A 24669-nucleotide genomic window follows, 5' to 3' on the forward strand; every position below is an offset into this window, starting at 1 on the left:
ACCCGTATTAGGGCGTGGCATTCCATTGTATTTTCGCGTGTTCGAACAGTTTATAATTAGTACTGATTATCGTAATCACTTCGATGCGAGACGATCGAGCAACCAATCGGCCTAGAGTAGGAAAAAAGCGCGGCGGCGCCGCCCCCCCTTGAAGCACTCCAAATTCATTCATCGCCATAAATATAATTACCGTGACGAACCAAAGGGAGTTGGGTCTATAGGCGAGACGCGAGAAAAAGCCCATTTGATCGGGAGGATAAATGGCGTGTAGATGCAAGTGCTGCACCGTGTTGAAAGGGGGCCAATGAAAGCCGTATCTGTGAGAGAGATCACAGACTTCGTGTTTGTCTTCCCCAAGGGAACGCGCTACCTGGCTGCTTCCGGGTCGCCACCCCGCTTTCCCACGACACTTTTAGCCACCTCTAACAGCTCTTCCACTGTGTCGAAACAGAACGAAACGGCTTTCTAGTCATCGTCGCGGTCGCGGGGGGAGAGGGAGGGGCGGGGCGCAGTCTCGATATGTACCTTACCTAAGTCTCTGTCGGCCGAACCGGCGAGACTCTTGGGATTTCCTACGTGTCTCTTCGGAACGACGAGATAATGATGCTCGGCTGCCGGTCTAATGTCTCTAAAAGCGACGAAATTGTCGTCCTAAATGAGACCGCGCTTTGGGACTACTCTTCTGTTGCCTAAGCGCGATTTCCTTCTGACGTCATAGAGTAATTCACTTTTGTCGTCGCGCCCAGACGCAATTCTACAGAACGTACAACGACGATCGATTTCGCTGCTGGGTTGCTCAGCCATTGATATCAAACGAAGAACTAATCGGTTCGTTTCGATATGGTTTCGAAGTACAGAAGTCGCATTTGACAAATTAGCATTATTAGCGCCGCCGAAATTTCCCTTCTCCCCCTATCTCGCATCGAACCAACCACGTGCGCGAATCCCCCACACTTCTGACGTCACGAAAGCACCCGGAAGCGAATGTTACTGCGCAGTTCCGGCCAATCGGGCGCAACTCCTCGCCGCGACCGCCTCGCCGTCAACGAGCCCCTCGATCATCGTCCCACAGCCTATTCGTTTCAATTATCGCCTCGATCGACACAGGAAAATGAATCCGTACGCGTCGAACGAAGCGGCGACGGCCGCCGCGGCCGCAGCGGCAGCCGCAGCCGCCTCCGCCTCCGTTCCACCTCTATCGGCCGAACAGCAAGCACGAGGTAAGACTACGATCGACTCTACACCCATACGCACGCATACGCACACACGGAAGGCGGATGTAGGCAAAGAGCGCGTGGCCCCTTTCGCGAGACTCTCCCTCTCGGGCTTCCTTGCGACACCGAGACGCGATACGAGAGGCGGAGCTTCCGGCGCATCAATTTACCGATGAGACGAAACGCGTCGCGATCGCGGAGACTTCGTTACGTGGAGGGCGTGGCGGAAGCGTTGCGGAGCCGCTCTTTCTCTTTATCGATCGCGTTCGCTACTTTTTTGCGACGATTTCGCGACGTTGGTGTTGCGAAACGATCGCGCGTTCGCCCGCGCGTCCGCCTCGTTTTTCGATTTGGCAGCGGCGGAGGCGGCGGTGCCCAAGTTGTGATCGCGCCCACTCTTTATTCTGCCCCCCCATCACGTGCTCGCTTCGTTTCACTTCCTTGTTCGATCACGTGCGCTATTCAGGGGATCCGCCTCTTCCGCATTCCGGGCACTCCTACTTAGCGCTATATCGTTATTAATTAGGTATGGATTTCGTGTCGGGTCCCGGACAACCTCGTCTTCAGCTCTGGCAATTTCTACTTGAAATTTTGAATAAGGAAGAGTTTGGGTCTATCATACGATGGACGGGAGTCGAACCGGGCGAATTCAAAGTCATAGAAACGGAAGAAGTGGCGCGATTGTGGGGTCTTCGCAAGGGCAGACCCAACATGAACTACGACAAATTGAGTCGTTCTCTCAGGTACATCTAAAAATAAAATTGAATTTCGAGAGAGAGGGGCGGATTAATACTATTTATCCTTAGATATTACTATGATAAGGGGATCCTGGAGAAAGTTCCTGGACAGCGTCTCGTCTACAAATTCGATTCAGATTTGAAAAATCGACAGGAACAATTCGCTCGTCTTCCGCGCACGCCCTCGGAAGTTTCCTCAACCCCAACGACTCCTCTAACACCCATGTCACCATTTCTCATGGGAGGAAGTGCAGCCAATATAGCAGGTAAAATAAAAACAGAGAAAACTAATAATTAAATAATCACGTGATATATTAGACTCTCGATTCCGCATGGTTCACTTGAGCCCTCCACCCAAAAAGGCCAAACTATCTCAAAGTAAACAACACGTAAATAAATATTTAATTACTTATATATTTTTTAGGTGCTACTCCCCAGGATGTGGAAGCTCGTAGTCCGGAAGCAGCGAGGATTTACGAAAAGGCTCTCGCCGAAGGCCAAAAGACGATGCGACGCGCGCGACTTTTTCTCTTTGGGCCTCCGCGTAGCGGAAAGACGTCATTGAAACGCGCGCTACTCGGCCAGCTGTTCAATCCAATGGAAGAGAGCACTGTCGCCGTCGAATGTTCGACGAATGCGTGCGTTATCGAACCAGAGCAGAGAAGACCTTGGAAGGTGAGAACAATCCGGGAAACGCCTCCAATAAATATCCTAAATATTATGCGTATCAGACACGTGATCAGCGCGCATTCAAAACGCGCGAATACGAGAAAGAAATCGCGAAATACGTCGCGAAAGAATTGAAAAAGAAACGCGGCGGCGCGGATCCACCGATTGCCATGGAAACAACCAAGGAATCCGCCTCTCCAGCACCGATCCCGGAAGACATCGTTACTCGAATTGTTACAGCGTTGCGCACGCAGGATTCGACGTCGACGTCATCGGCATTGGCAACGGCTCGCAATGAGGATCAAACAGTGATCAATATCTGGGATATGGGAGGTCAAGCGTTGCATCGCGTCCTTCAGACGTCGCTCTACACAAATCGCGCCATCTACGCACTCGTCGTCGACGTTTCGCTCGATTTCGACGCGCCTGCGCCGTCCCACTTCGTCCAGGGTAACCGTGACGTCATCCTGGATGAAAATAAAGGCGAAACCTATTTGGATCAAATCGTGCAAAACGTCGACGCCGTCTATTCGGCGACGAGCGGCGATGGCGACGACGAACATCCCGTCATCATCGTCGTCGGCACGCGAAAAGATAAAATTACAAACCCGGATGTCGTCAAAGAGAAGTGGGTTCATCTGAGCGAAGCGTTTTCGAAGAAACCCTACGCATCCTGGATATCTACTTACGTCGTTGTCAATTTGACGACGCGCGACGACGAGGGCGTGGAGGACATCCGGGTCATCGTCGACGAAATGACGCGACGTCATTTCGCTGTGGACGTTCCGTTTCGTTGGATGAAATTCGACAAGGCAATGGACACGGTTCGACGTCAAAACGTCTTCTACGCGACTCTCGACGACGTAGCGCGCATCGCCGCCGACGAATGCGGCGTCACTGACAAAACGGAAGTGACGTCAATGCTGACGTATTATCACGATCAGGGTCTTCTTCTTCACTATCGTCGCTGCGTGCAATTGGGCGACATCATCGTCACGAAACCTCAATGGCTCATAGGCGCAATCAAACGTCTACTCGAAATTCATCTTCCTATTCAAGGTAGCGCTGGAAGCGGGAACGGTTCAGGTGATTCCTCTAATACGGGAAACGCGGGTGATACGGGGCCTTTTCAAGACTCCTGGCAACGTCTTCACGCTGAAGGCGTTCTAGAAGAGAGTCTCATCGACCACGTATGGTCCGATTACGCTCGGAATAAGTTGCTCCTATTGGCTATAGCCGAGCAAATGGATCTCGTCGCGCCGCGCTTGCAGCGCGACGGGACCACGCCCACCGCCTATTACATGCCCGCCATGTTGCACATCAAACCCGATCACGAGGAATTTTGCGAATCGCTTTCCGCCGAACGCGATTCCGAAGTCCTCGCGTTTCGTTTCCATGGCGACATGCACGTGCCGCTGGATTTTTTCAGTCGGCTTCTCGTGCGTTGTCTTCAATTGTGCCCCTTTCATCCGGGTCTATTCCGCACGTGCGCGCGCTTCGAATTCGATTCAGATCATGACCTCGTCCTATTGGCGTGTCGCGATCACATCAAATTCGTCGTGCAGGGAACCCAATACGGGGCCCCACCTCAAGCGAGTCGGCCTTCCGCCTCCGTATGCATGGAAATCTTACGCTTTCTCCTTGCTACGATGAACGAGCTGCAACGTCAATGGATGCCCGGATTGAAATTCGAGTTAGCAGCGCGACACCCCAATGCACCTACACAAGGAAAGAGTGAGTGGATTCAATTGCCCAATACCAAGGATTCAGATTGGGTAGCAAAGCGAAAAATACCCACTAACGAAGAGGATTCTGACCCCGTTGTCCCTAGCAACGCTTTGCTTCTTTGGTTTGAGGTAAAAACTACCGACTTCCGGGTTAATCAATTATTTATTTATTCTACTAGAACCCGGAAATGGATCGGAAGAATTTGTCTAATGAGGTGCAAATTGGTTTGGCGCAGCGTTTTGATCGTTTGCAAGATGCCGGTAAATGTTGGCGTCTCCTAGCAACCTATCTCGGTTTTAGTCACTCGGAAATTCGTGAGCTCTCGTTTGTTGAGTCGTCGCCCACTTTGGCGATGCTCAACGCGTGGGCGCAGCGCGAAATGAGTTCTTTAGAGAGACTAAAGGAGAAAGTGAAGCTTCTCGGCTCGGATGAGCTTTTGGATTGCCTCTGATTTGATTTTTGCTATGATTCTTCAATGACAGTGTTTGTTTCGTTTTTTTTCCCTGTAGCGTCTTTTTTTCAGTCTTGCTTGCTAATTTTCTGTTGTGTGACAGGTGATTCTCACTGCCCGCTCTATTTTTGTAAACCGATTGCATACTGTATGAATGAATGAATTGAGTGAGTGCGCGCGCGCGCGCAACTCGTTGGCCTTGACGACAAGGAATTGAGTGTGCGCGCGCTATCGCCACCCGCGAGAAATGGACGACGTCGCCGATCGAGCCAAAGCGGCCGGACTAAAAGCGACTCACTCAATTCAAAGACTCGAGTTCTCCTCTACGCTCAACGAACGCGACTATCGCCTCGTCGAAATACCGGAGAACTTGATCGAATCGTTACGCGACGGCGAACAGTGAGAAAATGCGTCCGGGCGGGGAGAGGGAGCCCTTTAGGGATCTCTACTGCAGTTTCGCTATACGGGGCGACCCAAGCGAAGATGCAGTGCTCTGCACGCGATCGCAATCGTACGAAATAAAAGTCGTGGACGTATCGAACACGATGCTACTGGCGCCAAGTCTCGGAAGCGAAGGCGACGTAGCAAAAGGAGAAGTAGACCCCCTTTTCGTCCCCTTTTTACCTTCTCCGCGACGCGCTTTCCTTTCGGCAAAGATCCCCGGCGTTGCGAACTGCTACTACGAGCTAAAGCGCTGTCAGCCACGGCTCGAAAAACTCGATCGAATTCTGAAGGACTGCGCGTACAAGGGCCCGGATGAAGAGAAGGCTAGCACGAATAAAGGGGTAAAATATTACGTACAGGTGCCTACGCAATATTTTTATTATTCGTACCTGAAGTATTTGGTGGAAGAATTGTTGAGGGAAGTGCAGGCGAGCGAAGACGAAGTCGAATTAGGGCTTCGTCAGCGCAACGCCTTTTGCGTAAATCGTACGTAGAATCCATTGTCGCGCGAATCATTATTCGAGATAGCATTCGCCTCGCTGTTAGTTCGCTGGCGCGTTCTCGACGACGGGTACGAGGAAAGAGTTGTCATGGCTATACTGGGTTTGATTGACGATAAACAATGGTCCTATGCACATTTAAGAGTCAGTGAAGTGTACGCGGAACTAGCGGGAGACTATCCACCGTAAGTAGAGAGGCCTGATGCTAAGATATACTTAAAGGATAAGGGGGTTAGTTTTGTGCTGAAACATTGCCTCGACTGCTATGGGTTCCAGAAGAACGAAGGTCTAAAATAAGATAAACAAGGCAAATTCGGTTCCTAAAGTGATCTGGTTCTAGATCCGGATTTTTATTCCCTAAACGAGCTCAAGGTGTGTCAATTCTACGGCGAGTATCTACTCAAAGCCGCAGGAAAGGTTTTTAAAGAGACCCCATACGCGCGTGAATAATTGCAAAGGCGGAAATTTCTAGTTTAGTTACGAGGATTTTATGAATAGTTGGCAACAGTCAGTGCCGTCGGGAATGACGACGGACATTAGTCAGCTAAAAGTGCGCCGTCTCGCGCGCGAGACGACGAAACCTCACGTTGATTTCTCCAGGGTTTGGCTTTGTGGGATCTCGACGCCCAACCTCCGGTAATTTGGCACTACGCCGCCAGAGATCTTCCGCGCAACGCGACCCAAAGGTTCCTTAGACCCCCCCTACTTCGTAATCGCGGTCTCCTGAAATCAAATTACGCCTACACCTAATAGATTCGCCACGTTGTTCAAAACGAAACCCAAGTGGCGACTGGAAGACTTGGAACCCTACATAAGGTAAATTCCTCAAATATTTCGCATTCTGCTGCACCGACGTTTTCTCCTCTAGCGATCTCGCCAGCGACAAGCAATCAATGAACGCTCTACTACTCAAATACGCGCGAACGTCGACGGACAATCGAGGCGGCAAACTTTACAATTCCAAGCGCCCTTTGTAATGCATGTACTATTAATTAATATAAGTGCTATTGCTATTTCCTTGTGTGGTGAACGCGCTTCCGCATTCCCAAGTGGTTCCTATTCGTTTTACCGCAGTGGAAAACGATCTGCCGACCTCCGGTTTTCTGCGAATACTTCCGCATTGCTAAGCGTTCCGGATGGACACATACTGTATATATACAAGCGCGCGAGAGACTCCTATAGAGTCAGTTGCTAAGAAAGTCGCGACTACAGTATGCGTTCATCCGTCATCAGCTCGTTTCTTATACTCGCTACGTTGGTTCAACTCTTTACGGAGTCGATTCAAGTTGACATAGCCCCGGTAAAATTTACTCTTTTTCTATATGCGGTCCAGAGAATAGACTGAGTTCTCTCTAGGCTTCCTTGGGGATATCTCCGGTTGTTGCCGGTCCTCATGGGCCGGAGTTAGGGTGCTTGTACAAAAAGTGCGGTTCGAGGAAGCGGTGCGTTTTGAATCGGCGCAACAGGCCCAAATGCGTGTGCGATCCCAATGCGTGCACGCTCAGTCGGTGGCGGGAAAATGCGTGGCAGCGAAAGGCCATGTGCGCGTCGGACGGTCAAACATATAAAAATTTGTACGTGCCCGAAGCTATTTTTAGTATCATCTGACTTATGTTTTTTTTACAGCTGCATTTTCACCTACTTCAAGTGCATGAGAAAAAAGCCGCTCAAGATCATTTCCAGGGGAGAATGCCCGAAGAAACCAAACGCCGCCTATTTAGTCCATTAGAAAAGTATTTCAACACGGACACGAGACTCATTACATGGACGCTTAGTGCTGTAGTAATAGATCACCTTTTCTCGACGCGACTGCGTGGGCGGATATTAATTAGTTAATTGAATGGTCCCTAAGGCAACGACAGCGAATCTAAAGCACGCTAACTCCTGACATGGGCAACGACGAATCGAGACAAGAATCATCGGATTCGAAATCGACCGATCCTTACAGCGATTTCGTTCTCATCGAGTCGAATCGAAGCGTCGATTCGCTGCCTCAAATCGATCCCCTACGCAGTCGCGCCGTTTGCGCCGGAGTAGGCCGTCACGTCAATAAGCGATTGCGCGAAAGCGATAATCCGACGTGCGACGCCGATGCTCGTCTTCTCGCTCGAGCGATCGAACGAGTCGCTATTCTACCGTCGGAAAACGTCGAAATTCTCGACACGGAGTCGCCGTACGCGGCGACCGCGTGTAATATCGAGGACGCGTTGCGAAATGCAGCGGAAAACGTCGAGACAGACGGCGCGCTCTTTTTCTGTTTCTCCGGACACGGAACTCATTACGAAAATCGACGCGTTGCGCTCGTCGGAGCCGATTTCGTCGATCGTTCGTCGCCGCTAATCACGGCGAAGAAGGTCAGTGTCCCGGACTAAACATGGTGGAGCGCGCTACATGTATGGGGGTTTCGTTCTTTCTCTTTCCCTAACAGGTGGTCGGTGCTCTAGCTGGGCTAAAATCGATCGAAACGCCTGTCGTCGTAATACTAGACTGCTGTTTCGCCGCCGGAATCGCTCGCGAAGTCGCCTCCCTTATCGAAGACGACAAGCACAAAATTTACTTTCTAGCCGCCTGCTCCGCTTCGGAGAAGACGATCGGTACGAAGCAGCTCGGATCGGGCGTCTTCACCTTTTTTCTCGCCGATTATTTGATGAAACTAGAGCTCGGCGCTCAGTTTCCGCTTCGAGCGGCGATAAAACATTGTTATCCGCTTTGCGACGCTATAGGGGGCCTTCTTATTCGAACCGACGCCCCGGGCGTCGATTCGACAATGAAACCGACGCTAGTTAGCACTGAACTCGTACTGGAGTTTCTCGACGGTCGTTATCGCGTTCGAGAGAGGGGTGAGGACGCGGAAACGGACGGGGGGGCTCCCACGAGGCGTAAATTCGCCCAAACGCTCGATTACCTGAGTTACGAAGACGCTGTCCAGTTCGAAGTCGATCTTAAGTTGTCGGAAGACGTCGCGAAGTGGCTTGCCGATACGGTGGGGCCCAAATTGAGAGTTTTGAAGGTCTCCGGGCATCTCGCTATGACGAACGTTTATAAGACGGTCACGTGTTTGATCATGCAGTCAATGGGCGTTCTCGCGGGAAAGCGAAGACCCGATTTGGCGGGAAATCCCGCGACGTTTCTGCTGAGCTTTTATCGCATGGTGGAGTCCCTAAGTGAAGTGATGGGCGAGTCAATGCCACCAGAATCAGATGAATTGTCACTTACTTTGGCTTATTATATTCCTGGCGTGGCAAGGGTGACTGGAAAGAATTTGAAGGATTTCAAGAAATTGTTGCAGTTGTTTTCGCGTCTAAGATGCGATGAGAGTGAGGAAGACGAACCAGATGGGGTAATATAAATTGATTAAAATTATAATCAACTTACTTTTTTATTTCTAGATGAACGAAAACGCCATTTCAGTAATAGGAGAAATAGCCAAGACACCTCGACCTATCGAAGATCAGAAATAAATGAAATTTTTTCGTTGACTCGCGCGCGTTAGTTAAGCATTCGCATTGATTTTCGATGGCTGGTCTTCACGTATTCTGTTGGCCTGGACGCGATCAATTACCGTCGTTTGATCCTTTATGTCTGTCCGTGATAGTAAGTAATTCTCAGAGCGAGTGAGGCCCCTTTGGGAAACTGCGTACGATAACCAGGCCTATTCGCGCTTCTGCGCCATTCCCGACTCCCAGGCGGCATTCCACAAATGTACTGGATATAATCAATACACCAGTAGGCATCTCGAACGTCTCATTGCCTAGTTAGACCCGATCTTCTGCAGGCGACCTTCCCATTGTATATACGGGAGACAAAGCTATATGCGGCGCTCATTCCGTACTCGACTACTTCCGAAGCAGAGGCTGGAACGCCGACTACATCCTAAAAACGAAAGAAAAAGCCGATACGATGGCTTTTCTCTCACTCATACGAACTCACCTTCATCCGGCAATAGTAATTAAAAAAACAATAAAATTAGACGAAGAATTGATACAGTATTAAAATCTACAAGCTTTACCTTCAATTTGTCAAGTCTCAAAATTACGCTGACGTCATTCGCGGTTACTACGCAACCGCTTGCTCGTTTCCATGGAATTTTTATGTACCCGGTCAACTGGAGAAGCGCGCTAGGGAAGCGGTTGCACTCAAAGGGGAAAACGTTGAGAAAACAGTAAATAAATAAATTAGATTAATTAATTAGATTAATTAAACTTACTTGTTATAGATCATTGTTGAAGCGAAACACTGTCTTGATCTTCTATCGTCGTTTTTGGGCGACCAGCAATTCTTCTTCGGCGACAGGTAAAAGAATTCTACCTGTCTAAGATTCTTTCTCCTTTTCCTAGGCCCACAACTCTTGATGCTATTTCTTACGGTTACCTTGCCTTCATCTTGAACAGCAACCTCCCTTCTAATGATCTAAAGCCTCACGTTTTGTCTCTGGAGAATCTGGCTGGGTTCACTGCTCGCTTTGGGGATCAGTATATGAGATCAGTGACGTCGATTGGAATGAGGGCCCCGGAAGAGGCCCCCGTTCCTCAGCAGAGTTTTTTTACTAGCAATCGAAAGGCCCAGCTGAAAAAATGGGGGTCCATTGGATTTGGTTTAGTCGCTATGGTTACGTATGCATTTTTGAGTGGACTTATTGAAATTGAAATACGCGAGGAAGAGGAAGAGGAGGACGAGGGGGAAGAAGAAATAAATAATTAATAAAACATCATTGATATGACTTAGTACAGACGACGTGTTTGCTACATCAAGGTAAGGAGAGAAACGCGTTTAAATAATCACGTGTCATCGCGGCATGTGGGTCTGCTTAATTAATTAATTAATTACCAGAGGAGGCGGGGCTTCTTTGTTTGTTCGTTTGTTATCTCACGTAAAATATTTGACGCAATTGGCGAATACGAATTTCTGGATAAAGACTTCGGAATCTAGCATGGCAATGTGAGCGGCGCGGCCAATGAAATTGTCCGCCGTTCGGCCGGGTAAATGATGAATGACGTCATAGCGAACTAAATTGACTTTGGGATTATCAACAATGGGTTGGATGAGATGTAGCAACATTTCCTTATAGGCAGAGCCTTTGGGGGGGGAACACAGACAGGTTTAAATAATAATTATTATTAATTATGTTTATTGTATTGCCTGTGTCGGACGAATCTTTGACCGCCGGTCTGCACATTTCTATCCTCGCCGAATGATACGGGACATACTGATCTTGCACAGACGACACAAGCAAAACATTTTGAAAAAGACTCAATCCTAATTAATTAATTAACCCATTATTATTATTATTATTATTTCAATTTTATTTATCCGTCACCTCGGCCCTGGCTTAGTTGATAGAGAAACGTCTGTCGGGGATCGGGATGGTCTTTCAAACCAAGCTGCGACAACGAAACGGATTTCTTCCACTTTTGCGCTAACCACATGCCTAGCAACGAGCGCGCACTAAGCCCAGACAAAACTCAAGCTTGGACAAAAGTCTTACCTGTACTAACTAAGGAATTATTATACAGCATGCCCAAGTGAGGACCGGATAACGAAAGAAACGTGTGAAGTTTATCGAGGAGAGGCTCAAATTCGTGTCGCTGCAGCGCGGCGCGGATAATGATATTTCCAAGGGAGTGACCAATGAAACTGCGACGCAGTTTCGTCACGTGATCACTAAACTGAATTTCCCCCAAACCTGATTTTGTCGAAATGAATATTGAATGCTTCGATGTGATGAAGAACTTCGTTTACGAAGAGATCCGTCATTAAATTGAAATCGCAGAAGGTGTTCTCCTGGGGGATAAGGAAGTCCCATCCCTCCGAAAATATTTTCTAATTAAAAACTCACCTGATTCACTTCGGACATGATGAATTCAAGTCGCGCGTCTTTCAACGCGATTTCCAAAAACGTTCGAAACGATCTCAAATCATTGCTATTACCTATAAATAAATAAATAAATAAATAAATAGCATTTCTTATTATCCTGTACCGTCCAATCCGTGCACGCAGACGATGACGTGTGTGCACGGCGATCGCGACGCGAGAAACGATCCCATGGAACTCATAGTAGTCTCATTTTGTCGCGTAGGCGACTGACAGGGAAAATCGCTATACAGGGTATTCTAATGTAAGTGACGTCTCTGTAGCGTACTACGTAGCTTGCCTGAGAAAGAATCCGTTCATGCTCAGCATTTCTCGCAGTTCCCCTTTCACAGGCTCAAGCCTAAGGAAAAAAAGTAATAATTGGCCTAATAATTAATCACTTTCGTAGACTTACTTTTTATCTCTTGCCGTTGGAGAGAATTGTCGTCTTGGCGGCACGGGAGGCGGAGGCAGGGAAGGCGGAGTAGGCGGACCTTCCGCATCGTAGTCTCCTTCCTCTTTGGCCTCTTGATTGGCGGCGGAAGCGGCGGCGGCGGCGGGTTCTTTGGTCGCCATTGACGCCGCCGCCGACTCAAGAATTTCCCTCACGAAATCAGGCGGCATGGACGAAAAATCAATATCGGCTAATTCGTGAGGAATGAGCCAATTGAGATCGGTTCCATTAATGGGAGGAACCCCAGGCGGATTGCGTCGTTTTTTCGCCGGAACACTTGCACTAGCCCCCGTTGTCATGGCAGCAGCAGCAGCGGGGGCCCCACCAAAAGCATCATCATTTGTATTCGTTCCATTTGGAACAATGGACGAATTGACGGCGTTGCCGACGCTTCCGGGAAAACTTGACGAAAATTTAGGAATATCGGAGCTCTTTCGATTATGCTTTCGTCCATTGGGATGAGGAGGAGCAAGCGCAACGGTTGCCTCGGCAACGGGAGGAGGCGGAGGCAGGGGAATATCAATGGGATGAGATAAGGAAAGAGAGACGCTATGTCTAAGAAGAGGATGAACGTCTGATTTTCGCGATGTCAACGTAGACGCGCGGGGGCGTGGTACAACCAAAGGTTCATCATCTTCTTCCTCGACGTCATTACCTATATTGATATATATATTTTTATGAGATCTTATGAAGAATTGCGCTTGATACTTCCGGGTGGGTGTGGTGCCGCGTCAAAGTGATCTTCAAAGAGAATTGGCATGGATACGGGCGTTCCGGCCGCGTCTCCGCATGCTAAGGGAAGAGGAGCGACGGCCTGGTACATGTATTGAGAACGATGCATTGCCTCTGCTATTTTCAGATGAGGATACCGGCTAAAAATTAAAATTCGTATTATTTAATTAAAGAAATTCTTCTCCCGTTGGATATCTTTACCATTTGGCCGGGATTCTAAACAGCATGTCACGTGGCCATCGAAAGACAATAGTGGCTTCATGGAAACGAGACATCTAAACAAGAAGCCTCAATAAATATATAAATATATATAAATATATACTTACCGCAAGGTATTGGTTTTCTTCTGCCAGTGCTTTGATGACGGATGGATTGAGGGAGACAACTTCCGTGTATTGAGTCCAAAGAAGAACGGCCTGTTCATATAAAATAATTAGTTCTGTGTTAATTAATTATAAGGAAATTTGCCTTGCCTCTGAGTTGAGTTCTTTCAGGTGTTCTTCCACCGTTGCTATGACAGCAGTGGGCTGCGTGCATTTTCTTAGACTTTCACTCATTGCGTCAATTTTTGCCGATTTTTCTGGAATGGCTGCACGTAGAAATATCAACGAGATTAAATAATTTATTTAATCATTTTTTCTCACATATTGCCAATTGTTGCCTCGGTGGTAACGCGGACATTAGATGTCGAAATGACGTCACTAGGCTATCAAGAGACGATAGCAACAAGTCGCAAAGACACCTATGAACTTCCAAGGCGTGATCATTTAAAAGTGACGTCGAAACGCCGCCACTTCGAGTCTATAGAAAATTTTCTTAAATATTAGGCAATTTTATTTTTAATTTGTTATTCACTCGGTGAAGTTTTCCTCTAAAACTTCGTTTTTTCTTCTTCTTTATTTTGACGTCATTGGGGAAGAGAATTTTGGGTAGAGTGGGTTCAGGTGGAGTCTCGTTTTGATGCGATGACGTAAACAAATCATACCAGTGTTTCTCTGGAGGAACACTTCCTCCCCAAAAAAAATTAAATAAATCAATACTTCAATATCTATATCTTACGTTTGATTTATGGATGATATTCCAGCTAAGAAACAATGGACTGTGAAGCTGATTCTCGCCAAGTGAAAATAATCAAACATAAGTGGCAAACGATAATGAACATTATTTGACGAATCAGCGTGAAGTTCCACCGAACGACTACTAATCTCACTCATATTTTCAACAGATGCAATTCTAATTATTAATAATTTCTATTGAATGATAATTATTTATTTATTTTTTTGTTACCCTGACGACGTTTCTCCATAGAAGAGGCTTATTTCGAGTTCCAAAAGTGGCAATGGAAAAACGTCTGGTAGCTACAATTTTCCGCTAATTAATCTATTGATTTATTGATTTATTAATTGCCTCTGATCCGTTTACGAGAGCCTTTGCCGTTGCCGAGGCAACTTCATTCAAAGCAAATTCCTCCTTTCGAAATTGAACATTGAGAACGGAAGAACGAAAACATTTTTCCTCGGAATCGACGGAAGCAGGAAGAATGTAATCCCGTCTCCCGGATATATCCCCACCTAAAAAATGTCTCAACCCACCCCAATCACCCCTTATCTCATTTTCTCTACCGTCTGAGCCCAAACGAAAGACGTAGGACAAATTAGACGGGCCTTTGAGTCTGCATCGAACTTGATAATAACTAAGAAAAATAAATAAAAACCACGCCCACATTACATGAGCATATTTTTCTAAGTCAGTCGCGATGAATAACGATCGCAAAACGCGCTGCCAAACCGCGATAAGACTCGTAAAATCTTCCTCTCGAAGGAAGAAAATCGAGAGGGGGGGCCCCCCTTGGCGAAGACGCGAGGGAAAGTAAACAGATGTCAATGGGAAGCGTTCACAGGAAGAGCGCGACGCCGTTTCGGGCGATTTTTCGACGATTTTACCCTCTTTGGAAGAGATCGACGTTGGCGAAGTTGTCGAATTCGATCGAGAGCTTCCATTCGGCTTCGAGATCGGGCATCGCGTCGAATAGACAACGTTGCCGCGCCTTCGTTCGCTGTTTTAGTCGAGGCGCTTTCCAATCTTTGCGGTTTTTAGACGCGAGGAAATCGAATTTTCGCGCTTATTCGCCGGTTTCTTGCGTTTCGATTCCCTATTCGGACTTTGTCTCGTAAGCGAGACTTCGTTTGACGATGTTTTCTCGTGTATTTCGGCGTCGATCTTCGCACTAGTGCGTGCGTTACGCTAATTAATGGAGTGGCGCCACAGCTGGTAACAAGATTATTTGAAGTCAAATAGGCATTCCGTTACGAATTAAAATTATTTACGAACTAAAATTTATAGCAATAACAGCTTTTATAAATTCGGCGTCAATATAATCAGCTATTACAATATTTACCCCGTGTTTCTGCACAGCAGATGAACACGTTAGCCAGGCAATGATTTCCTGCCTAATGCTGCGAGCCATATCCTCAAGATTCCGCCATATCCCCGGTAGGGGCAATAGCAGAGATTTCACAATAGTCCGCGTGCGAGGAGTGAATATGCATTGAGACACAAATAGACGTTCCCCGTCGCCTGGCAACGCTTTTAGACCATCGTCAAGTCGTTCGAACAGATGCGATCGAGAGGTCGTATTATGCCAGGGAGATTGAATAAAACTAGGAAACCAGACTGACTGAATATGGGGATTTTCATAATTAAATTTCTTGTTTGGATGTGGATGCAGGAGAGCTATTACGCGCTTTCCCGTATGCCACATGTCACCGAGCTTCGGTAACGCACGTTGACGTTGAAAAAGCACGCCCTCGAATTTTAATTCAATTAGCTGAATTAGACGCACGTGCTCCGCGTGACCCATATTGTACACGTGATTCATATCCAGAACGACGATTTCTTTTCGATGGTCGTCGATGAATTGCCGGATGTCGGTCAAAACGGGCGCTAATTGCTCGCCCGTGAAGCCGTGACACAAATGGAATGTGTCGTCGAGAAACGTTATGCGCATGTCCAAATAACGAATACCTATTCTGAGCTGGTCCTTTATCGTTCCTCGCTGGCATTTGGACCATTGGGCGGCTACGCGATGCACGACCGATCCGATGATTCTACTATTGTGCAGCTTCGACAGAAAGCTGTCTTCTCCGAGCAACGGCGAATTCCTCGCGTTTCCGACGGTCGACGAACCGGAATTGTGCGTTCCGGGCAAGGCGAGCCGATTTAGTGGAATTTCAGCTACATCTGGCTTCTCCTTTTCCATCTTTTCCATCCACGATTCGAGAGCTATATCGTTCATCATCTTGCGTGTTGATTGCGCAGACGCAGTTTACACTCGTGACCTTGACAACATACCCACGTGTATTTCAAATCAATTATAAAATTTATGTCCACTTTTCGCGTAGTCCAAAAGCATCGGAGCCACTTGAAAATGATCCCCGTACGTAGCTTGATATTCTTGGATCTTGTCAGCCAATTTTCCGGCGCCGTAAATATCAAGAAAACGGAAAGGACCTAAAAAGAAAAATTCGCGAGAGACAAAGAGCGAATGAACAACGTATTTACCTCCCAGAAAGGGGGGAAATCCGAGCCCAAATACCGCACCAATATCGCCGTCAGTCTAATAAATTAATTAATTAATTAACGAATTAAAAATTATTGATTTTTTGATTTCTTACTGGACTGCGAAGGATTTCTTCTTGGAGGCACATGACGGCTTCGTTCACAAATCGAGACACAAGTCTCATCTGAACGTCTTCAGTTGTGTGACTATAAATAGACTTAAAAATTCTGTTTTCTAATTTTTATAACTGACGGTTTCTTCGGTGCAATGGCAAATCGTTTCAAAATATCTGCCGCATCACTATTAACCTATACAGGATTTGCTACAATAAGGCTATTTTTATTAATTAATAGATTCTTTACTTCTCTGCTGCTTTTCTGGCCAGAGTAAATGAAAATTCCTTTTCCAGCTTTGCGTCCTACAAAAACCGTTTATATCTCCGTCTCTTAAAATGGATATCATGTGGTCTATCTACAAGTGCGCCGCGCGTACAATTTTATTATTTTTCTATTACCTGTGAATCCCTTGGCAACCATTTCCTTCAGAAGACCAACGTCCGAGCCAGCCACTCTGAAAAATTAATTCATAAAAATTAATCAATTATTCTTATTGCATATAACCTGGTTCCAAAGGCTTTGGAAAGATCCTCCGCCACGTGAGCAGCAACATCAATACCAACCTTGAACAAAGCACATTAAATTATCATAGATGTATGATTTTTTATACTAATTAAAATATTAAAAATTGATTCCTCAGTTATAGTGATATTTTAATCATTGCTATACGTCAGCATTAGCATGGTCATACTATTGAGTATACCCATCACAGGAAACAGAACAAGAACCCGGATACAAAATCAATTCCTTACCTCATCTGCTAATGTTGCAAATCCAACAGGAAATCCAAATTGACGAGACATTTTGTCGAGTTCTTTAGGATTCAATCCCTCCTACATATACATATATAAATATATATATATATATATATTTATATTTATCTCTTCACCTGAAGCAGACGAACAATCTCCGCCATCAGCGGAGACAAAACGCGCGTCGTATAAAACCCGGGACCATCCTTGGTACGCACAGCAATAAAAAACGCGACGTAATAAGTAATAACCCCGCGTTACTTTGACTACAATGACCGTCTTTCCCTGCTGGAGTCCGACACTCACAGCAGCAGCTATCAAATATTAATTAAAATATAATTACGGGACGTGTGCACGTGTCTCCCTCCCACCTGCAGTGTCATTCGAAGTCTTGTCTGTTGTAATTATTTCCAACAGAGGCATTTTATCGACGGGAGAGAAGTAATGCATTCCTATGACTTTTTCTGGTCTTAGGCTAGCTTCAGCTATCTGGAGAATTAATCAAAGCACTGTAGCGGCGAACCCCATTACATATAAAAAAAGAAATTACTTTTGCTATTGGAAGAGCTGAAGTGTTGGAAGCAAAGACGCAATTATCCGAAATATGCTACAATGATTATTATTATTATTATTATTATTATCACCTAGACGTGAAAATCCCGGAACTGACCTGCTCAATTTCCTTCAGGACTTTGTGCTTGACGCTAAGATCTTCGAAGACCGCTTCAATCACCATGTCAACCTTGTCAAAACCCTAAACAAAATTCATCACGTGATCATTCCTAGGGGTCATATAGCGGACTCGATAATCGATTTGAGGAGTGAGATGAGACATGAGCTGATCTCTCTCAAAACTAATAAAGAAAATTATTATTTAAATGGTCACGTGGTTATTTTCTTAATACGAACCCAGTCATTTGGCGTTTTTTCACTCTCTTTGCAAAACTACAGCATCAGGATTTTTTTAATATCAACGATTAATTATTAAGTACAAACTTTTTGCTTATTTGATCTATTCCTCTGCCCACTGCATTGCTACTGGTATCTTTCAAAATGACGTCATGGCCTGCCTTTTGTATGCCTACTTCCGCGATCCCCGCCCCCATTAATCCGGCTCCCAATACGGCTACATTCCTAATTATAATCTAATAATGAGCCTTTTAATTGAAAATATTTTGCTTATCTCACTTGACTGGATTTTTTGGTTTTCCGAATTTATTTTTCTTGCACTCCGTCTGCGTCAAAAACATCAGTCTTGCCGTCACGTGATCAAAGTCCTACCTGTGCAAAAAATAAGCCAATCAACGACTGGCTTTCGGACGTCATTTTGAGTTCCCCAAAAGCCTGAAGAAAGTCCAATAATATAAATACAAGATTTAAATTGTATTCTCCACTTTGCATTCAGCTTCATATCCAGCAGATTGTCCTTTTTGCATCCCAGTCTTTGTCACCTCAATGATCTTCAGAGGAGCCGGATACTTGCCAAGAGTCTGCTTCATAACCTAAATAGTAAATATCATGAATAAAGCCTTAGCCAAAGATTGAAAGTCTAAACCTTTTTCTTGGCTTGACCGAAAATATAATTATAAAGAAATGACGTATCCGTTGTCAGCTTGTATTTCCAATCTAAAAATGATGACGTCATCCCAACCCCAGCAACATTGTATATATTATGACAACATACTCACCAGACATTTTCCCCCACGAACGATCTCTCTTAGGCGAAAGCGCCCCAGAAGCCAAATCCCTATCAATAATAAAATATTTTATTAAATGATTTAATTAATTAATTAATTACTTTGCTGCTTGCACTGCTACTTCTTCCAAATATTCCATCGTTCTCTGCTCTGGAGACGATATACCAGGCCCTAGCAAAAGTATTCATAAATTTCTCTAATTAAATCTTTCAAATTTCTTTTACCTAGAAGATGAACAACGCGATCGACTAATCCCAATCGCTTCGCTTTCTGCGCTTTCACGTTTCGTCCCGTCAACATCAAATCGAGAGCATCCGGGAGACCAATCTACGTCATCACAGAATTTTATTTAATATTACGATATCTTTGATCCTTACAAGTCTCGGTAATCTTTGCGTTCCTCCCGCTGCTGGCAACAAGCCAAGCATCACTTCCGGTTGACCCATGTTCGTACTTTTATGAGTTGTAGCAATTCTATAGTGACAAGCCAGGGCAACCTACAGAGCAAATATAATTTTCTTTTTTTATATATTATAATGTATGTCATGTGACTTACCTCTAGGCCTCCTCCAACGCATACCCCATTAATAGCCGCTACAATCGGTTTCCCGCACTTTTCCACTTCCCACAAACTTTCTTGACCATTTCGTGACACTTTTGACATCTAAAAAAAGCAAAACTGAAAAATCCACAAATAACTAATGATATAAATCGACTTCTTCTTCCGTTTGAGCAGCTTGAAGCATTCTTAATTAATAATGTCAAATAAAACATTAATTAACTATTTATTATTGAATTTACTTGATATCGGCCCCAGCTATGAAGCATCCCGGTTTCGTTGAAATCAGCACGGCTCCTTTGATCTCAGGCATGTCGAGAAACTCCTTGAAAGCCTAAAGAGAAGAAAATCAATATCGGTTTCTCGCGGTCACGTGATATATTTACCCCGAATATTTCGTTCCCAGTTTCTTCGGACAGAACGTTGACCTAATGCCAAGCGATTCGTTTCTATCGACTTTAATCCACGCGCGCGATACCTTTTCGCCCGGCGAATTGACTCGAACGACGGCAATTCCATCTTTCACGTCCACTTGCACGTGTTTTCGCGCTGAAGGCGAATCGAGCATCGTTTGGGTTTCAAAACGAGACGTTTTGCGTACCGCGAGCTTCCGTTGCGATGCAACGCGACGCGTAAGAAAGATTCGGACCTAGAAAAGTGCCGTTCGCGTGACCCTTGACCTTTTGCTTTCGGCGAAGGCCTCCGGAGGCTCTTTTGCACCAATTTCTTACCTCTCGAAAGAGTGAGAGGTATCCGAAGCGAAGAGAAGAGCCTGTACGCCATTGGAGCGTTTTCTCGCCACGAGCACGCGTCACGTGTTTCTAGCGCGCGTGCTGACAGAAAAATGGCTCGCGTCAAAGAAGTCATATCGACTTTGTCGAGCCTCATTCAGCACGGAGGCCTACCCAAAGTCGTTCCGGAAACGTTTCGCGCGGCGAAATTCAACAAATCGGAATCAGAAACGAAATTGGAAGAGATCCTGATTGGATTAATTGAAATGGAATGTGGCGTTCGCCAATCAGACTCCGGGGACGTCGAATTCGTCGCAAAACACCTCAATCGGCTCGGATACGACCGCGATAGCTTCTACGAAACGAAAGAGAGCGACGACGCGAAGCGACGACGCGGCGAAAGCCGAGAGCTTTTGCTGGCTCTCGCTTGGCTACTCGTACGAACGAAATACGTCGAGAGACTCTTTCGCTACATTACGCGCGCTTGCCGCGCTTTAACGACCGGTTTCCCGGACTTGTCCGCGTGCGCACGCATAGAAACGTCCCTTAGAGACCGTTCTTGGTTCTCCTCCTCAGAGCAAATCGCAAAGAAACGCGACGTAGCTATAGTGCGCACGGCCGAAACGGCGGGAAACTTACTCAAACAAGCAGTTCTAATGAAAAATCGCGCTGTTAACGCACTACGTGCAACGGAAGCCCAAGAAACGCTATTTCTAAAGTTATTTCACAAGGTTAATTCAATTAATTAATTAATTAATTAAGGAGTGGGAGTGTAGTTTTTTCTAATTAGGCTCACCTCTGCACTTCCTGTCGTCTGAGTATGACTGAAATTCACCTACTTCGGCATCCAGACGTGCTAAAACGCTGCTCTGATTTGATTATACACTGTAACGAGATACTGACGCAAATAGGGGAGTGGAAACGCGGGGAAACGCTCTTCTGGCAGTGGATGGAGAGCGTGCTCAATCAAGAAAACCCCGACGCGCAAAAAACGCTCAAATTCAAAAATCATGAACATAGCGATGACGTCATAGCATCGTCTATTAACCCGGCGGTGTGGACATATAGTTTTGATACGGGAAAGGGAGTCCCAATCCGGGAGGAAATCAAACGCATTGAAGAAGCATTATTAGAGAAAATTTAAATTACCTATGTATCAGTTTTGTTAGGCAGTCGATAAATATTTCTTTTGCAGCAGGCCAAGAGCCATTCTATAGACTTCTGAATACCCTCCCTATTAATTAATATAATATATATATGATTTTTAGGGGTATCTATTATGTATACCCGTGAATTGCTGATAGACTCATTACAGTGCAATCGCGTTTGTTCAACTTGTGTGCGCTCGCTTGAAAATGAGATTTGATGTCATCGACACTCAGAGCACCCTTGATTATGACGAGTTACTATTTACAGAATTAAATACTATTTATCCGTTCACTTGGACGTCCTGTTTGTTGGCTAGTATGAGAAGAGGGGCAGCCAATAGGGAATCGTCTTCAATTACAGAATCTAATCACGTGATATTTATCCCCAATTTTGTTCTATAATTATAACTCTATTTACTAAATGCCATAAAGGATTCTTCCAGGCGATCTCGATCACTTGAATCGACCACATACACAATAGCATGACACTCTTCATAATACTACAATATTTAATTAATAGGTCACATGGTGTGTCATTTATTTTATTTTGTTCCTTACCTTATCCCAAAGAGACTGAAGGTCTCTCTGCCCTCCGACATCCCAAAACGTCAGCTGAACCGAGCCCACATCGATTTTTCCCACTGCAAAGGAAGTATGACGTCATACGGAAAAGCGCTTCTTCTCTTTGGCACCTACGGTTCAATCCGACTGTCGTTGTGACTTGGCTGTGAGATAGGGGCTTGTACGAAGGAACGTACGTTCCCTTCACTTGCTCGAGAAACGTCTGTTTAGGACGCGATGTAAATAAAACGACGCTCTTCTTGCGTTGCGTGCGATTGTCACCGTTTTCCCAGCATTGTCTAAGCCAAGAATGACGACGTAGTATTCGTCTTTTCGTCGCAGATACTTCCAAAGCCCGCTAATAAGGGAAAACATTTCGAAGGAAGGAACGAGCGAACAAATTTAGCGCACGCTAACAGGATTCAGCAACTTTTAGAATTCTTTTTAATTAACAACTTTTTTAGTTTTACTTTAATTAATTATTAATAATCTACTTCTTGGTTAGAGTAGGAGGTTTATACATGTAGGAGTAGGAGGTGCATTCGTAAATTGCCAGTTGTTTTCTATTGCATCACGTGCGGCCTCGGTAGTACTCATCCCAATACTACATGGCTTCCCGACCAAACAGATCTTGCTTCAAGCCCAGAAAAGTTGAAAAAATTCCGCCTCCCGCCGATGATGATGCAGCGCCGAAAAAGTCTAAGAGGAGGTCAACGACACCGTACCAACGAGAGAAAAAAAGAAAGGGACAGAAATCTCGCAAAATACAGAACGCCGCCGGCGCCGTGCCGACTAGTAAAGACGAAATTGAGGCTGAGACTGCCAATGACTCAAAGTCCGACATAGAGTAGCCATGCAACTGAAGAGCGGTATACATGTACATCGGTATATCTTATCTTTTTTGTATTCTTATTCGTTTTCTCTGGCTTGTACGATATGAAATTTCGTTTTCTTTTGGTACGGGCGTATCTATATAGGAACGACGCTAGTAAACAACAAGACGCAAACCGGCACGTGATGCTCCGCGCCTTTGTGTAACTTTTAGAGCAAACTTAGTCGTTTCGCGCAAGCTACACTCAGAGAACGAAAAGAAAGCAGGATTAATTCACGAGCTACAAAACCCGGTACGTTTTCACGGATCCAAAAGGGGCTCCGTGCTGTCTGGTTTAGGAGAACGCTCCTTTGATTTCTTTTTGCGACACGCTACAATCATCAAAACGATTGCTATGACAACGGCGCCACCGCCCACCCCAATAAGAATTTTCCCATATAAAGGAATAAAGACGCCTCCGTCATTGTCCTTGTTCTTCGTCTCCGGCAAACAAATCGACGTCACATTCACGGGATAATTCAAACATCGATAATACTCGTCATAATCGACGCACATAATCGAACAGACTTGAGTCGTCTTACACTTGGCGTCGCACGAAAAATCGTAACTAACCGAATTGAACCCGTAATACGCATCGAACGTCGAATCTCCCTTTTTTAAAAACCGCTCAGCCAACTCTATCATACTAGCCCCGCCCACATCAGGGACACCATACCGCTTCGTCGCTCGATACTCCAACGTCCAATCGGTCTCATTCCGCGAATTCGCTTCAGTTAAATTAAGCCAATATTGACGAATATTAACAACGCGACCGGTCGCGGTATCGTAATCATATAAACGAATTCCCGGATTATTGGGACCCACCCCGGGTAGGGAAGTATTCCACGGAGTGACGGCCGGCGCCAAAAACAGAACCCCCGCACTCAAATTCTTACCGCGAAACACTTTAAAAGTGTCCGAGTGCTCGTGCGCGAAAAAATTCCCGCTAATGACGTCGACGTTATTTTTCAAAAATTCGAGAAATTTCTTATTGAATTGCGGATAGAACCACGACGTGTTGCGACTTCGTTCGAACATCCCGGGCGGCACGTGACCGATAACGAAAATTTTTTCGCCGTTCGCTCGAGCCGTTTTACATTCGTTTTCCATCCACGAAAATTGCCCGGCTGGATCGGGCAAATTCCCCGTTAATTTATCTTGCGTGTAATAATAAACGGTGTTGAGACCGAGCATGCGTATTGGCTGCGTTTTCGTGTCGCCGGGGGGCGTGTACACCGAACTATAATACCCGTATTTTTGAAATAGAGCCGTTTCTTCGTCGCCGAGCCAACGGGACGACGAATTCGACCAATAGGAGCCCACGTGTTCGTATATCGTATTGGGTTCGGGTGGCATGGCCCCTTTGGGGTAATAATCGTGATTTCCTAACACTGGGAAAAATGTGGTGTCGGGAAAATAGCGGAGCAATGCGCGCGTTATGTCCGAGATGATGCGCAGGACTTTGGGCGTGCTCAATTCGGACGTCGGAACGTGAGGTCCATCGTCGCTAAGAGACCCAATCTATATGGCCTCTATTGTGTGGCGGGGGCGTGGTCTTACCCTGTCCATAATATGAAGTCGGGATTTTGCTCGATTTTTGCCATTCCTGCTATTGCGTGCTCGACGAGAGTCCACGGCGCGTCGCAGTGATAGCTTCCGAATGTTCCCAGAGTGCGATTGGGGTCGGACGCGTCTCGATGGCACATTTTGCGGTCGTTCGGATCGCCGCCGATTTTCGTGTAGTTTGGGTCGTGATGGAAGTCCGTTACTTGCCAGAAGGAGCGTATTTCACCTTGGGCCGTAGATACGCGAAGGAAAAGAACGATAAAAGTGAAAGCGAGCATCGTGACGCAGTTTCCACGCAATACGGGCAGGTGCCCACGTGACCTACATTA

General features: G+C 46.0%; 10 protein-coding genes across 14 annotated transcripts; 4 read left to right on the forward strand and 6 right to left on the reverse strand.

Annotated features, from left to right (window-relative positions):
- Window positions 1-7: 7 nt before the first annotated feature.
- LOC136197432 (adenosine 5'-monophosphoramidase HINT3-like) lies at window positions 8-1947 on the reverse strand. Its single transcript, XM_065987194.1, has 5 exons — window positions 712-1947; window positions 531-651; window positions 371-437; window positions 191-317; window positions 8-111 (listed from the first exon to the last, which is right to left on the reverse strand). Exons 1-5 carry the CDS (start codon window positions 802-804, stop codon window positions 76-78), a joined length of 444 nt encoding a protein of 147 aa, XP_065843266.1. The 5' UTR covers window positions 805-1947; the 3' UTR covers window positions 8-75.
- On the forward strand, window positions 1002-4924 carry LOC136197429 (uncharacterized). Its single transcript, XM_065987186.1, has 7 exons — window positions 1002-1220; window positions 1741-1957; window positions 2021-2217; window positions 2270-2329; window positions 2376-2626; window positions 2683-4476; window positions 4527-4924. Exons 1-7 carry the CDS (start codon window positions 1112-1114, stop codon window positions 4797-4799), a joined length of 2901 nt encoding a protein of 966 aa, XP_065843258.1. The 5' UTR covers window positions 1002-1111; the 3' UTR covers window positions 4800-4924.
- An 88-nt stretch (window positions 4925-5012) lies between these two features.
- On the forward strand, window positions 5013-7547 carry LOC136197430 (sister chromatid cohesion protein DCC1-like). 5 transcript variants are annotated; one of them, XM_065987192.1, is made up of 13 exons: window positions 5013-5198; window positions 5254-5395; window positions 5456-5584; window positions 5639-5729; window positions 5790-5928; window positions 5980-6029; window positions 6084-6160; window positions 6216-6293; window positions 6344-6429; window positions 6497-6559; window positions 6612-7043; window positions 7100-7317; window positions 7370-7547. In XM_065987192.1, exons 1-11 carry the CDS (start codon window positions 5047-5049, stop codon window positions 6718-6720), a joined length of 1116 nt encoding a protein of 371 aa, XP_065843264.1. In that variant the 5' UTR covers window positions 5013-5046; the 3' UTR covers window positions 6721-7043; window positions 7100-7317; window positions 7370-7547. The 5 variants fall into 5 exon arrangements, with proteins under 5 accessions (XP_065843264.1, XP_065843261.1, XP_065843262.1 ...); XM_065987189.1 differs by having other exon boundaries at window positions 5254-5584; XM_065987190.1 differs by having other exon boundaries at window positions 5456-5729.
- Window positions 7548-8943: 1396 nt separating this feature from the next.
- On the forward strand, window positions 8944-10452 carry LOC136197431 (metaxin-1-like). Its single transcript, XM_065987193.1, has 7 exons — window positions 8944-9083; window positions 9133-9337; window positions 9394-9469; window positions 9519-9688; window positions 9747-9905; window positions 9960-10036; window positions 10081-10452. Exons 2-7 carry the CDS (start codon window positions 9260-9262, stop codon window positions 10442-10444), a joined length of 924 nt encoding a protein of 307 aa, XP_065843265.1. The 5' UTR covers window positions 8944-9083; window positions 9133-9259; the 3' UTR covers window positions 10445-10452.
- LOC136197428 (protein FAM135A-like) lies at window positions 10434-15011 on the reverse strand. The gene is made up of 20 exons (XM_065987185.1): window positions 14724-15011; window positions 14403-14473; window positions 14188-14351; window positions 14068-14138; window positions 13840-14013; window positions 13636-13786; window positions 13425-13581; window positions 13254-13369; window positions 13107-13196; window positions 12982-13055; window positions 12757-12920; window positions 12010-12703; window positions 11896-11955; window positions 11722-11840; window positions 11580-11671; window positions 11427-11524; window positions 11229-11377; window positions 11061-11171; window positions 10883-10999; window positions 10434-10818 (listed from the first exon to the last, which is right to left on the reverse strand). Exons 1-20 carry the CDS (start codon window positions 14798-14800, stop codon window positions 10610-10612), a joined length of 2958 nt encoding a protein of 985 aa, XP_065843257.1. The 5' UTR covers window positions 14801-15011; the 3' UTR covers window positions 10434-10609.
- Window positions 15012-15083: 72 nt separating this feature from the next.
- Window positions 15084-16115, reverse strand: LOC136197468 (PI-PLC X domain-containing protein 3-like). The gene has a single exon (XM_065987240.1). The coding sequence runs from the start codon at window positions 16076-16078 to the stop codon at window positions 15104-15106; it is 975 nt and encodes a 324-aa protein (XP_065843312.1). The 5' UTR covers window positions 16079-16115; the 3' UTR covers window positions 15084-15103.
- On the reverse strand, window positions 16115-20303 carry LOC136197465 (trifunctional enzyme subunit alpha, mitochondrial-like). The gene is made up of 31 exons (XM_065987233.1): window positions 20195-20303; window positions 20065-20112; window positions 19942-20012; window positions 19850-19891; window positions 19706-19797; window positions 19621-19651; window positions 19461-19568; window positions 19282-19401; window positions 19129-19231; window positions 19006-19075; window positions 18896-18954; window positions 18763-18833; window positions 18602-18709; window positions 18489-18551; window positions 18396-18442; window positions 18204-18341; window positions 18117-18152; window positions 18010-18061; window positions 17878-17961; window positions 17758-17814; window positions 17579-17696; window positions 17469-17521; window positions 17345-17413; window positions 17208-17288; window positions 16960-17018; window positions 16854-16909; window positions 16702-16757; window positions 16592-16647; window positions 16455-16545; window positions 16342-16396; window positions 16115-16290 (listed from the first exon to the last, which is right to left on the reverse strand). The coding sequence occupies exons 1-31, from the start codon at window positions 20244-20246 to the stop codon at window positions 16148-16150; spliced, it is 2289 nt and encodes a 762-aa protein (XP_065843305.1). The 5' UTR covers window positions 20247-20303; the 3' UTR covers window positions 16115-16147.
- LOC136197469 (tubulin epsilon and delta complex protein 1-like) lies at window positions 20273-21476 on the forward strand. The gene is made up of 2 exons (XM_065987241.1): window positions 20273-20925; window positions 20985-21476. Exons 1-2 carry the CDS (start codon window positions 20308-20310, stop codon window positions 21336-21338), a joined length of 972 nt encoding a protein of 323 aa, XP_065843313.1. The 5' UTR covers window positions 20273-20307; the 3' UTR covers window positions 21339-21476.
- Window positions 21301-22329, reverse strand: LOC136197470 (ADP-ribosylation factor-related protein 1-like). The gene is made up of 7 exons (XM_065987242.1): window positions 22186-22329; window positions 22039-22126; window positions 21901-21983; window positions 21761-21842; window positions 21636-21706; window positions 21482-21582; window positions 21301-21428 (listed from the first exon to the last, which is right to left on the reverse strand). Exons 1-7 carry the CDS (start codon window positions 22276-22278, stop codon window positions 21344-21346), a joined length of 603 nt encoding a protein of 200 aa, XP_065843314.1. The 5' UTR covers window positions 22279-22329; the 3' UTR covers window positions 21301-21343.
- A 577-nt stretch (window positions 22330-22906) lies between these two features.
- LOC136197466 (acid sphingomyelinase-like phosphodiesterase 3b) lies at window positions 22907-24661 on the reverse strand. The gene is made up of 2 exons (XM_065987234.1): window positions 24335-24661; window positions 22907-24281 (listed from the first exon to the last, which is right to left on the reverse strand). Exons 1-2 carry the CDS (start codon window positions 24616-24618, stop codon window positions 23036-23038), a joined length of 1530 nt encoding a protein of 509 aa, XP_065843306.1. The 5' UTR covers window positions 24619-24661; the 3' UTR covers window positions 22907-23035.
- Between the last annotated feature and the right edge of the window lie 8 nt (window positions 24662-24669).

The sequence above is a fragment of the Oscarella lobularis genome, chromosome 17, assembly GCF_947507565.1.
Source record: "Oscarella lobularis chromosome 17, ooOscLobu1.1, whole genome shotgun sequence".
NCBI lineage: Eukaryota > Metazoa > Porifera > Homoscleromorpha > Homosclerophorida > Oscarellidae > Oscarella > Oscarella lobularis.

What these genes read in the sequence shown, in the direction of transcription:
- LOC136197432 (XM_065987194.1), bottom strand. Translation starts at nt 804, where the DNA reads ATGGCTGAGCAACCCAGCAGCGAAATCGATCGTCGTTGTACGTTCTGT. An exon ending in AAAGTGAATTACTCTATGAC is followed by an intron (nt 652 to 711) that starts GTCAGAAGGAAA and finishes GGTCTCATTTAG; the next exon opens with GACGACAATTTCGTCGCTTT. An exon ending in ACTCCCTTTGGTTCGTCACG is followed by an intron (nt 112 to 190) that starts GTAATTATATTT and finishes TTCCTACTCTAG; the next exon opens with GCCGATTGGTTGCTCGATCG.
- LOC136197429 (XM_065987186.1), top strand. Translation starts at nt 1,112, where the DNA reads ATGAATCCGTACGCGTCGAACGAAGCGGCGACGGCCGCCGCGGCCGCA. An exon ending in AAATTGAGTCGTTCTCTCAG is followed by an intron (nt 1,958 to 2,020) that starts GTACATCTAAAA and finishes ATTTATCCTTAG; the next exon opens with ATATTACTATGATAAGGGGA. An exon ending in AGCAGAGAAGACCTTGGAAG is followed by an intron (nt 2,627 to 2,682) that starts GTGAGAACAATC and finishes TATGCGTATCAG; the next exon opens with ACACGTGATCAGCGCGCATT.
- LOC136197430 (XM_065987187.1), top strand. Translation starts at nt 5,047, where the DNA reads ATGGACGACGTCGCCGATCGAGCCAAAGCGGCCGGACTAAAAGCGACT. An exon ending in CTAGCGGGAGACTATCCACC is followed by an intron (nt 5,929 to 5,979) that starts GTAAGTAGAGAG and finishes TAAGGGGGTTAG; the next exon opens with TTTTGTGCTGAAACATTGCC. An exon ending in CGGACATTAGTCAGCTAAAA is followed by an intron (nt 6,294 to 6,343) that starts GTGCGCCGTCTC and finishes TGATTTCTCCAG; the next exon opens with GGTTTGGCTTTGTGGGATCT.
- LOC136197431 (XM_065987193.1), top strand. Translation starts at nt 9,260, where the DNA reads ATGGCTGGTCTTCACGTATTCTGTTGGCCTGGACGCGATCAATTACCG. An exon ending in TGGATATAATCAATACACCA is followed by an intron (nt 9,470 to 9,518) that starts GTAGGCATCTCG and finishes GATCTTCTGCAG; the next exon opens with GCGACCTTCCCATTGTATAT. An exon ending in GGGAAAACGTTGAGAAAACA is followed by an intron (nt 9,906 to 9,959) that starts GTAAATAAATAA and finishes TACTTGTTATAG; the next exon opens with ATCATTGTTGAAGCGAAACA.
- LOC136197428 (XM_065987185.1), bottom strand. Translation starts at nt 14,800, where the DNA reads ATGCCCGATCTCGAAGCCGAATGGAAGCTCTCGATCGAATTCGACAAC. An exon ending in GTCGATCTCTTCCAAAGAGG is followed by an intron (nt 14,474 to 14,723) that starts GTAAAATCGTCG and finishes TATTTTTCTTAG; the next exon opens with TTATTATCAAGTTCGATGCA. An exon ending in ATATCATCCATAAATCAAAC is followed by an intron (nt 13,787 to 13,839) that starts GTAAGATATAGA and finishes TTGGGGAGGAAG; the next exon opens with TGTTCCTCCAGAGAAACACT.
- LOC136197468 (XM_065987240.1), bottom strand. Translation starts at nt 16,078, where the DNA reads ATGATGAACGATATAGCTCTCGAATCGTGGATGGAAAAGATGGAAAAG.
- LOC136197465 (XM_065987233.1), bottom strand. Translation starts at nt 20,246, where the DNA reads ATGGCGTACAGGCTCTTCTCTTCGCTTCGGATACCTCTCACTCTTTCG. An exon ending in ATAGCTGGGGCCGATATCAA is followed by an intron (nt 19,652 to 19,705) that starts GTAAATTCAATA and finishes TTATTAATTAAG; the next exon opens with AATGCTTCAAGCTGCTCAAA. An exon ending in CAGCTCTTCCAATAGCAAAA is followed by an intron (nt 17,697 to 17,757) that starts GTAATTTCTTTT and finishes TTAATTCTCCAG; the next exon opens with ATAGCTGAAGCTAGCCTAAG.
- LOC136197469 (XM_065987241.1), top strand. Translation starts at nt 20,308, where the DNA reads ATGGCTCGCGTCAAAGAAGTCATATCGACTTTGTCGAGCCTCATTCAG. An exon ending in TTCTAAAGTTATTTCACAAG is followed by an intron (nt 20,926 to 20,984) that starts GTTAATTCAATT and finishes TTTTCTAATTAG; the next exon opens with GCTCACCTCTGCACTTCCTG.
- LOC136197470 (XM_065987242.1), bottom strand. Translation starts at nt 22,278, where the DNA reads ATGTTTTCCCTTATTAGCGGGCTTTGGAAGTATCTGCGACGAAAAGAC. An exon ending in TTCAGTCTCTTTGGGATAAG is followed by an intron (nt 21,843 to 21,900) that starts GTAAGGAACAAA and finishes TAAATATTGTAG; the next exon opens with TATTATGAAGAGTGTCATGC. An exon ending in AGAATCCTTTATGGCATTTA is followed by an intron (nt 21,707 to 21,760) that starts GTAAATAGAGTT and finishes TCACGTGATTAG; the next exon opens with ATTCTGTAATTGAAGACGAT.
- LOC136197466 (XM_065987234.1), bottom strand. Translation starts at nt 24,618, where the DNA reads ATGCTCGCTTTCACTTTTATCGTTCTTTTCCTTCGCGTATCTACGGCC. An exon ending in GACTTCATATTATGGACAGG is followed by an intron (nt 24,282 to 24,334) that starts GTAAGACCACGC and finishes TGGGTCTCTTAG; the next exon opens with CGACGATGGACCTCACGTTC.